At 43.8% G+C, this 10,253-nt stretch overlaps 1 protein-coding gene across 4 annotated transcripts; it reads left to right on the top strand.

Moving 5' to 3' along the window:
• Positions 1-370: 370 nt before the first annotated feature.
• On the top strand, positions 371-9,611 carry myb (v-myb avian myeloblastosis viral oncogene homolog). 4 transcript variants are annotated; one of them, XM_033647880.2, is made up of 16 exons: positions 371-525; positions 2,433-2,550; positions 2,751-2,822; positions 2,906-2,998; positions 3,743-3,963; positions 4,448-4,670; positions 4,780-4,848; positions 4,939-5,043; positions 6,398-6,637; positions 6,761-6,904; positions 7,153-7,271; positions 7,361-7,475; positions 7,571-7,666; positions 7,893-7,991; positions 8,088-8,171; positions 8,268-9,611. In XM_033647880.2, exons 1-16 carry the CDS (start codon positions 503-505, stop codon positions 8,376-8,378), a joined length of 1,932 nt encoding a protein of 643 aa, XP_033503771.2. In that variant the 5' UTR covers positions 371-502; the 3' UTR covers positions 8,379-9,611. The 4 variants fall into 4 exon arrangements, with proteins under 4 accessions (XP_033503771.2, XP_033503769.2, XP_033503772.2 ...); XM_033647878.2 differs by having other exon boundaries at positions 8,265-9,611; XM_033647881.2 differs by lacking the exon at positions 6,761-6,904 and having other exon boundaries at positions 8,265-9,611.
• Positions 9,612-10,253: the final 642 nt, after the last annotated feature.

The raw sequence follows: 10,253 nt of genomic DNA, 5'->3' as shown, positions 1-10,253 counted from the left end.
AGACATTTTCTTTCAAAATAGATTGAATGGCTTTCCCTACAAATCCCCCATCAAAGTTTTTATATATATAACATAATATAAACACATATATCACTATTTTCCAGTGACAAAAATAAGATTAGTTTACCTTTAAACGGTTTTGGTGGATTAAATGTCGCCTTTTAATGTAGCACAGCCATTTAATACATGTGTTTAGAGCAGATTTGGTGTCATATATTGGTTTTAAGAGGAATTAAAGGAGGTGGGAGCGTCTAACTTAGTGTTCAGCTAGTTGCAAAACGTCCGACGGAACTTGAAGTATACCACACTGGACATGCGCAGTAGGCCGCACGCGCCCAGGAGCGCCAAATTTACCGGGATGCTCAGGAGGGGAGGAGCTGTAGTAGAGGCTGCTGTAGTTTAAATTAATGTCAACCTGCCTCTTCGCCGGGAGAACAAACCCAGCTCAGATAGCGAAAGTACGGTGCTCAGCGCAACCTGCGAGCCCTTCACAGACAGTAACATGGCTCGGCGGCCGAGAAACAGGTAAGTTAAAACACACTTAGCACCATTTTTAACTGTCTTTTCCTCTCTGTGCGCGTGATATTACTCTGTAGTTACTGCTTTTTCCTCTCGTGTTGAGCTAGACAGCGTTTCTGTTGGACACTTAGTGAGTTAAGCGCTTAAAGCTTCACAGTATTAACAGTTTATTTCGTTAACTCCTTTTATTTGAAGCTAATTGTGTGTGTTAGTGCGTGTGTGCGCGCGCGCGTGTGTGAACCGCTTTTGTTTTCCTGGCCGTTAAAAAGCAGAGTAGTGGTGTGTGTCTCGCTCGCGCGCCCATGACAGGTGGTGGTCATCTGGCATGTGCGCTCCTCGCGCTGCTGTCAGTGGCGAGAGGGAGAAGGGAAGGGGTCTCACATACACACACACATAGATAGACACACACACTCACACACACTCACGCGAATTAATAACATTAGGCGGGTGGACAGGCGCGTGCAATTCTGCGCAACACGGCGCGTGGACACTGGTTTTAATAGGCGCTTATGATAAATACAGAATCAAACACAGTGCAGCATGGCGCCTGTGTAACGCTGTCAGAGGCTTTGATGTGTTGCAACACATTTTAAGTGTCCTAAATTAAGTTTCTTAACGTTCTGGATTTTATATTTTATTTTATTTATTCTATTTTGCTTGTTTTCCCCGGCGAGCATCACTCCAGCCAGCCTCACAGACACATATGTTTTCATTTCCATGCTGTTTTAACTCTCACACACCAAATGCAAAAGTCATTTTAAACCGTAATGAAATGTTGCAGCATCTCTGAAAGCGACGCACACTGTTATTTTGGAAACAGCGCTCCCTCTATGTGCACTACTTGCAGCATTTCCCATTTTCCTCCTTTTTTTAATCTAATAATCGCCCCAAATTCAACTTTCACTTGCACCAGCTTTTCTTCGCGCTCCTCGTGAAGCACCGATCGGCTCCAGCTCTCTGTAGAAAGCATCTGGTTGCTTGCATTGCCCCAATGCGGGTTGTTGGTTTATCTCGCGGGTTTTGCGCTGATAATCCGAATAAAGTGTGAGTTTACGACTACACACTGTGAGATAAGAGCAATGATTATCATTTCACTGTTTCCCGGTGCGCTGCTCAGTTGATTCATCAGTCTGGAGATGACTGGGTGCTAATTGTCTTTTGTTTGCTTGTTTGTGCATGCTGCAGTTTTTATTTCTTACTTGGTCTCATTGTTTGATAAAATGGAAAAGTTAAACATGGCTGCTGTGCATGCGTTTTTCTAAATTCTCTGTACATGTCACATTTGGGTAGATAAAATAAGGAAGATAATCCACTGTATATATCCTCTTACACACACACACACACACACACACATCTCTCAGCGGGGTTCCTGTTCACCTGTTGCTCTGTGTGACACCACAGCACCCTACCTAGCCTCCACGTTGTCCGTGCTCCACATTCTGATTGGTTAACCATCCACTCAGGTGTCTGTGTGGTGTGCCTGTGCGTGTGTGTGCATGCATGACTGTGCTGTACAATGCGCTGCAGGTCTGAACACGCCAGGGTCACAAAATTATGATCGCATGTGCCAATCCCAGTATCTGTGGTAACTAAAAACATTGGAACCTGTTCATCCGTCCCCCCTCGCCTCCCTCCCTCTCGCTGTTCCTCTCTGTCTCTCCCCTTGTGGGTGTCTTGGCTATACGCCTGCACCCAGACCTTCAAGAATGACTGGTTCTGTCTGTGTTGACACCTGATGAGTTAAAGAGTGGGCTGAGTTCTTTATGTGCTCTGTAAAGAGATGATTAGGGAGTAGTTTGGAAATAGACAGGCACTTATTGTGCTATTATTTACCTTCCTATTATCTTACACTATTCTATACCCAGCCTCCACCTCTTTTTAAAATGTCCTTCTCTGTGTCTCTGCGCCTGCAGTGTTTACAGTAGTGAGGAGGATGAGGAGGAGACCGAGATGTACGAACATGATTACGACGGAACGCTGGCCAAGGCGGGGAAACGCCACCTTGGCAAAACACGCTGGACACGTGAAGAGGTACAACGACCCAGAGCCTCGATGCAAAATGTCAAACACACCTTTCATGTTGGATAATCACCTCGGGAGGGATCACTTCCCTGGAACCTGGGAGCCTTTTTATTGTTGTCTGGTCTAACCACATTCCCTGACTATTATGTTTAATTACTAGGGATGATGTTTATGGCAGCGACATAAAACTTTTGTTTTCTTTTATTCAGGATGAGAAGTTGAAGAAACTTGTCGAGCATCATGGATCAGAAGACTGGAAAGTCATTGCAAGCTTACTAACTGTGAGTAGGAGGCCTGTGCGCACACACATGCATGCACAAACGCACACGGGTGGTGACTAACCCCGTGCTCTCTGACCTTCCAGAATCGTACAGATGTGCAGTGCCAGCACAGGTGGCAGAAGGTTCTCAACCCAGAGCTCATCAAAGGGCCGTGGACCAAAGAGGAGGACCAGAGGGTAAGAAAATGCACACAGCACTTTCTGGGTCACATGCAAAGTAAATATTAAAAATTACTCAGTAGTCATTTGTCCACGTAACAATGCAGAACTACTCCTGACGTTGGAGTAATGTGGTTTGATACCACCTACAGGAAACAGGCAATCAAGTTTCATCCAGGTTAAAAAAACCTCTTCTGTAGCAACTCCCTGGCTGCTGTTGCACATTTTGGTTTCCCAAAAAGTTGCCGTTACTCAACAAGTTACATGCTCAGCCTCTGAAAGCCTGAGAAATCTTTATTGAGCCAGTCCAAAGGAGTTATATTTCCACCCAGATGCCACTGTAATGATTAGCAGAGTGGCTAACGTTCCACTGGAAATTCCCTCGGTGCTCTCCAGCAGGTGTTCTCAATCACCTCTACAAGCTGAAAGATAAAAAAAAAGAGGGAAGGAGAGAGGAGAGGAGAAGAGATGATGTAGAAGTTTCTGAGATTTTTTTTTTCGGTGACTAACAAGTTTTTTATTGTCATTTCCTCCCCTGTTCTACCCCTCACACACCTGTGATCTTTTCACCTTGTTATTCTTCTGACCCTGCACCCCTTTACTTCTCCCTCTCCTCCCTGTTATTGCTCCTTCCTTCCTCTTTCCTCACGCTCCTCCACTACCATTTACTTCTCTTCCTTTTCAACGCTCTTCCTCCTCCCTCTCTTGTCTTTCCTCTTTCTCTCCACCCCGCTCCCTCCACCACACACACACACACCTCAGGTGATCGAGCTGGTCCAGAAGTATGGAGCCAAGCGCTGGTCGGTGATCGCCAAGCACCTGAAGGGGCGCATCGGCAAGCAGTGCCGCGAGCGCTGGCACAACCACCTCAACCCGGAGGTGAAGAAGACCTCGTGGACCGAGGAGGAGGACCGGATCATCTACCAGGCGCACGAGAAGCTGGGAAACCGCTGGGCTGAGATCGCCAAGCTGCTCCCTGGCAGGTGAGGCCGAAAATGGAGAAGAGAATAAGGTGGATAGAAAAAGAGAAGTTAGATGAATCACTGAAGCCTTGTTGGTTTACTGTGCAATGCTGCGGTTGAGAGGGTGAAGTGGAGGCGAGGACACTGATGGAGGAATAAAACGAGAAGAAGCAAATCAGAAAAGAACATGAAAGACAGGAATGACTTGGAGGCGAAAAAGTTCAGGACAGGGCCGTTCTTTACAGAGAAAGGCCTAGAATCAAATGACTAAGATGGAGGGACTGAGTGAAAAAAGAGACTGTAGTTCTGACATGATTGTAATTGCTGTGTGCTGATAAGCCTTATCAGCCCTGTGCGTGTGTAAGTGCATGTCTGTCTGTGTGTGCCTGTATTGATAATGCTATCAAGCACCACTAGAGGTCCAGGATGTGTCTGCAGTCAGTCTGCTCCCAGAGTTCTGCAATGAATAACCTGTAAGTTAACACATGCTATTCATCACACGCAGGACTGACAACGCTATAAAGAACCACTGGAACTCCACCATGAGGCGAAAGGTGGAACAGGAGGGCTACCTCCAGAGCACGGCGAAGAACACCAACTCCTCGCTCTCCATCGGCCACGGCTACGTCAAAACCAGCAACCACATCATGGGTTTCCACCACCACTCGCCCAGTCACGCGCAGCTGCCTCCCTTGTCGCCCTACGCCTACATGTCCGACGCACAAAGAGTGAGTGGGGCTTTAAATCTCGGGATGCTGGCGGGAAAATGAGGCTGATTGTGTCCCAGGAGGTGATTTGTGTATTTTAACGTGGCTGTCTTTCTGATCGGCGTTACAGGTACCGCTCCCAGTGGCCTGGCATTTGAACATGCGGAACATTCCCCAGCATGGAACCGCTGCTATACAGGTAAAAAAGACAGCATGTAAACGCAGCATAATTTATCGATACAGGAGATGAATTGTCGCTAAAATCTGCCCCCTGCTCTCCTTCTCTCAGAGACACTGTACAGAGGAGGACCCCGAGAAGGAGAAGAGGGTGAAGGAGATCGAACTGCTGCTCATGTCAACAGAAGATGAGCTGAGAGGACAGCCATCACTACCAGTAAGTCGCGTATGTGTGTGTGCAAGCGTAAGTGTGGGTGTGGGCGAGCGTCGAAATATTTAAGTGTGACAGCACAATTTATGTGCATGTGTATTTGACCCTGGCTCTAAGGACAGTGGTTGGATGTGTGCTCTGGTGTGAGGAGGAAACATCTGGGGGGTCTGTTTCTGCAGAAGTGATGAAATAGGACCTTATCGCCATTTTAGTGCGTGTGCATGACCCCTTGTGCAACCCTCTACCCAACACTTCTTTACATTAAAGTTCCCTTTCTTCTTCTCTTTTTCTCATTTGTTCAATTTTTCACACCTCTTCCCTTTATTGTCAGGCTTGCATTTTCCCACTTGTGCTTGTTTTAAAGGCACTGGATTAGCCAATCTAAAAATAAGGCTTTTATTTGGATTAAAATGTCTTAAATAAATCTTTTAAAAAGTCTAAAAAAGTCATTTTTTCCAACACAGCACTGCACAATATCTAAATAATTGGAAACACCGAATTCGTCTCATGCAGATCAGGATAGTGGAACAAAATAACACTCATATTTTGTTTCTGGCCGGCATGTTTAGAGCAAAGATCTGTTTGATTGCTAGCTGCTAATTCAAGGAAAATTGGCTATTTAACCAAGATTTCACTGCATGGCTGAAAGCAGTACATGCAAATGCACGAAGCTTGGTGTGTTTTATGCAAAAAAAAATTAAATAAATTTACTCGGTACGATGGGAATTAAGGTAGTGAAATCCCACATGCAGAGTGAAAACACAAAATCGCGAAGAAAATTCACCAACAAACGCAAAGTAATTCCCTATTCTGTTCAGCCCTGGTCTCCGCCATACAAAGGAAGATTAAAAAAAAAAAATTAGAGAATTAAATCATAATTTATTTCATTTACAGGAATAAAGTCATTAATTTAAAAAGGAAGTTGCAATTTAATTAGAGTAAAGCCATATTATTTCAAGAAAAAAAGTCCTGATAATACAGGAATAAAGTTGCAATTTTACGAGGAAAACAAATCGTAAAATTAGGTGATTAAATTAAAGAAAATACAAGGGAGAAAAAAAGCACAGATTAAGGCTGGAAAGTCACAAGGAATTAGTCTTAAAAAAATTCCACATTTGAGTGAGATCATCTAATTTTTCACGGGAACAAACCAAAAAATCTTGTTACAATAAACATTTGGGCAAAATTGTCTTTAACCCCTCACTGCTGATGTCGCTTCATGTTTTTCTCCTTTGTTTATTTTTTCTTTCTTAAAACATCTTAAATCTAACTTGCCTTGAGCTGTACGAACCCTCAGATGATTATTCTGTGAGGATTATTACTCCCGCCCTCACTCTCTATGTCCTTTTCTCTCCCGCAGATGAATTTGTCGTTTCCCAGCTGGGTCAGCCAGAGCTCTTTGACCAGCAGCTCAGACGGCGTAATGTTGTTACCTCATCACCAGGCAGCCGCCCCTGCCCTACCCGAGGAGAGCGCCTCCGCAACACGTGCCCACAGCAATAACAATAACAACAACAACAACAACAACAACAACAGCCATCACAGCAGTCCCACGTTCTCAAACGCTCTCCCAGAGTTCATGGAATGCGTCATTGATTCAGTAAGTGTCCATTTATGTGTTCCTTTATCCATTGTGACAAGATGGAAAAAGGTTAGCTTAGCATGTAGCGTAGATGATACCAAGTAGTGGGCTTTGACCCATGTTTTCCCACCCTTTTCCCAGAGCCTCTCCTCAGTGCATGAGGTCGCTACTACAAGTGAACTCAGAACAGACAGGGTCTTGCCCAATCAGGGAGCATGGGCTGGTTTCATCTGCTCAACTCCCAAGCCTTCGCCAGTCAGAAACCTTCCCTTTTCACCCTCGCAGGTAGTTAAAGTAGCTGCGTGTGACCAGAATCCATCCAATCACCAACTTGCCACCTGATCATATCAACAACCAATCACTCAGAATTAGTCTCTTCTCATTTCATCTATTTTGTCCTCTGAAGCAGCCGCACTCTTCTCTCCTTTCCTCTCCATTTCCCGTAGTTCCGATCACAATTGAGATTGTCGCTGCTTTTAAATAAACCTGTCAAGCCGCTTTGATTGATTGGTTTCCTTCCTCTTGTTTCACAGTTTCTCAACCAGTCGATGAGCCCAGAACACTCCGACAACGACAGCTTACCAATGAGCTCGCCCGTGGACACCAAGCCTCTCATCGACCACACTATCAGGCCCCAGAAAGAGAATGAAATGTAAGCGGCTCTGCCTCTGCTGTATTCTATCATGCAGTGTAGTGGTGAATGAGGCGTTTCTAACAACTGCCTCTCTTTGTCTCGCACAGGTTCAGAACTCCAAACATCCGTCGATCCATCCTGGAGTCTTCCCCTTGTACGCCCACACCCTTCAGGTCTGCCCTGGCCATGCAGGAGGCCAAGTACAGACCCCTCAAACTACTGGTAAGAAGCAGACTATGAAAGAATTTGTCACGTTATATTCTGTTGTGCTTGCTGTAGCGTCCTTGTGACTCACTGTGGGATTTTGCCTCTTCCAGAACTCCTCTCTGGAGCAGCAGATGGTAGAGTCCATCAAGCAGGAGCCGATGGAGTGCGCCATCGAGCAGCCACCTCTGAAGAAGATAAAACAAGAGGTACTTTCCACTCAACACTAACACGTGCACGTGACATGAGAAGTTTTTAGGTTATGAAAGCAAAGGTGAATGCTTCCTACAGTCTGCAGATGTGTTTAGCTTTTTACAACACACTCTTGATCGACTTGAGATATAATTTGACGATCAGCAGCATTGTTTCAGGCTGTTGCATGTGCCCAAGTTTGCACGACTCTTGATGCTTACCATGATGTGTTTTGGTTCCTAGGTGGAGTCCCCATGCGAGAGGAGCCCGTGTATGCAGTGGGAAGGTCAAGACCTTCACACACAGCTCTTCTCCCCAAACGGCCCCGCACAGGAAGTACCTGTAAGCACTCTTTTAAGCACTTAAGCACCCTAACCCTAATGTTAACCCTAACCTGAAACTTCAAGTGTTAACATATGTTTTTATATGTTCATCCAGGACCTTCTCACTAGCTCCTTACTGAGCGAAGATGGACACAAAATCTACCACCTCCCTCACAGAGGCATGGGCAGCCCACTACAGGTGTGCACAAGCTTCCATGTTTGACCTTATTGATCTGGGTTTTCAAAAACACGGCACAAAAACTCACCATCCTTTCGTTTCTCTCTTCAACAGCAGCTCAGCTCCTGGGAGCAGGTGACCTGCGGGAAAACAGAGGAGCACGTTTTGGCGTCGGAGCAGAGCCACAAGTACATCAACACTTACCCTACAAGGACACTGGTCATGTAGACACATGAGACACACGTTGAGCTGGAGAGATCGACAAACCCTGCGCTGGACGCAGCGCCGCGGATTACATATTTGTTGTGGTACAACAGTTGGGAGAGGCTCTATGCCAATGGTGTTTTTACACTCACACTTGTTGGATTTCAACCAACCAAAGACTAAACTTTTTTTTTATATAAAATTTGCTCTGGGTTCTGTTGTACATCTCATTACCTTTGGTTTTGTGTTATTATTAATGATGTTGTATTATAAATGGTAAACGGTGGCTATATAATTTGCATTGGGCTGTATTATTAATTCCGAATTTTGATATTAATATAAAGAACAAGTTGATTAATTTATTTCTTTTTGTTTTGATAATGTTGTTGTTGTTTTCTTTCTTTTTTTTTTACAATTGGCCAATGGAGCAGTGTTGTTGTAAGTTAAGTATTTAAGCCCTGTTAGCATTATCATAAACCCAGAAATCATGTTAATGAATTCAAAACTGACCTCTTTATTTCAGAAACTTTTCTGTTTTTGTCATTTTTCTTTTTTACTGGCTACAGTGTGTCTACTGAGAATTTCACGTGTTTGGTCTGTGCCACCTCATGTAAACACTTCACGGAGCGAGAACAGCTGTCCTTACACCACTATTCGTCTACGAGTGATCACGTTTTACACGACAGAAGGGGGCCAGCCTTATTAGTATTATCATGGCACCTTTTATTTCAGAAAAAAATGTTAAAAAAAAAATTAATCATTTCAACTTTCGATTCATTACTGGCCGTCACAGTATCCTGAATGTGGAATCACTGAACAAACATTATATGTGTTTAAAAATTTCAAGTATATATATATTTAAAGAAAGCTTATATGTTTGAAACCATGAGCTCCACCCAGTACGAGTAAGACCAAGCTGCACTTGAATCTTCCATTCTCCATTAAAAAAAAAAGAGTACTAAACACTGATGTTTTATATAACGTGCAAACAAATCCCAAATGAAACTTTTGTATGGTTTTTGTTTTTGAACGTGTCTTTTGTATTGTTGTATGATGCATTTTTCAATCAGTTTTCTTACTAAGACTGCAGTAGCCCATGTCAAACACTTAGCAGACAATCTTTTTTTATACGCCTTGTTTTTGTACTAGCTTTTCAGCGAAACAATGATTTTATAAAAGCATTTATACACGCCAAGTTTTCATGTTTTTATACTTTTCTATACTGCCTAGTAAATAAAGTGTGTTGTTTTTATTACAGCCTTGTGTCCGGCATCTTTTCTAAAGAATTTGAAGGTGTTCTAGTGGTAGCAAATTCAAAAGGCCTTTTCTCCAAGACACTAAACATCATTTTCATATATTTAAGCTGCAAATATGCTTTTATTAGTCTTCACTTGAGGCCAAATAGCCTGTAGTGCTTTAAGTTACAAGTGTAAATAACACTGAAGGCGCAGCATTGTCTGCAGAAATTCCTCTGTTTAAAGTGAATTAACTATTTGTTATCTGGTGTCTCCCTGCTATGCAAATTTTCTGTGAGGACTGTAGTATTCAAATACTCCACCCTCACCTTTCACACACACACACATTCACACACACAGAATCCCGCAGATACAAAAGATTGTTGTCATAAACTTGTGTGGAGCGTATCATAAAACTCTCCCTCCATCTGACAATTACAAAGAGGGCATCGAGTTTATCAGCCGGCGAAGGTAATAAGCAAATGTCCCCAACCGTTGCCTCGTTTTCCATGGATAAGAAAGACCACCTATGTTCCAAAACCAACACCCATGAGCTCCTCTACGCACTTCAATGTACTGCATGAAACATCATAGCTCTCCAGCAACACACACACTCAACACCATGTATGAGCTCCACATTTAGTCTCTTGAGGAGACTTGTTTT

The sequence above is a fragment of the Epinephelus lanceolatus genome, chromosome 13 (genome assembly GCF_041903045.1).
Source record: "Epinephelus lanceolatus isolate andai-2023 chromosome 13, ASM4190304v1, whole genome shotgun sequence".
NCBI classification, from domain to species: domain Eukaryota; kingdom Metazoa; phylum Chordata; class Actinopteri; order Perciformes; family Serranidae; genus Epinephelus; species Epinephelus lanceolatus.
Note: the sequence above shows the minus strand (reverse complement) of the source record. Positions and strands in the feature narration are given on the sequence as shown.

Excerpts from the sequence above, each read along its gene's own strand:
- myb (XM_033647878.2), top strand. The coding sequence starts at position 503 with ATGGCTCGGCGGCCGAGAAACAG. Across the intron at positions 6,905-7,152 it reads TTCCCTTTTCACCCTCGCAG|TTTCTCAACCAGTCGATGAG; the intron begins GTAGTTAAAGTA and ends CTTGTTTCACAG. Across the intron at positions 7,476-7,570 it reads ACAGACCCCTCAAACTACTG|AACTCCTCTCTGGAGCAGCA; the intron begins GTAAGAAGCAGA and ends TGCCTCTTCCAG.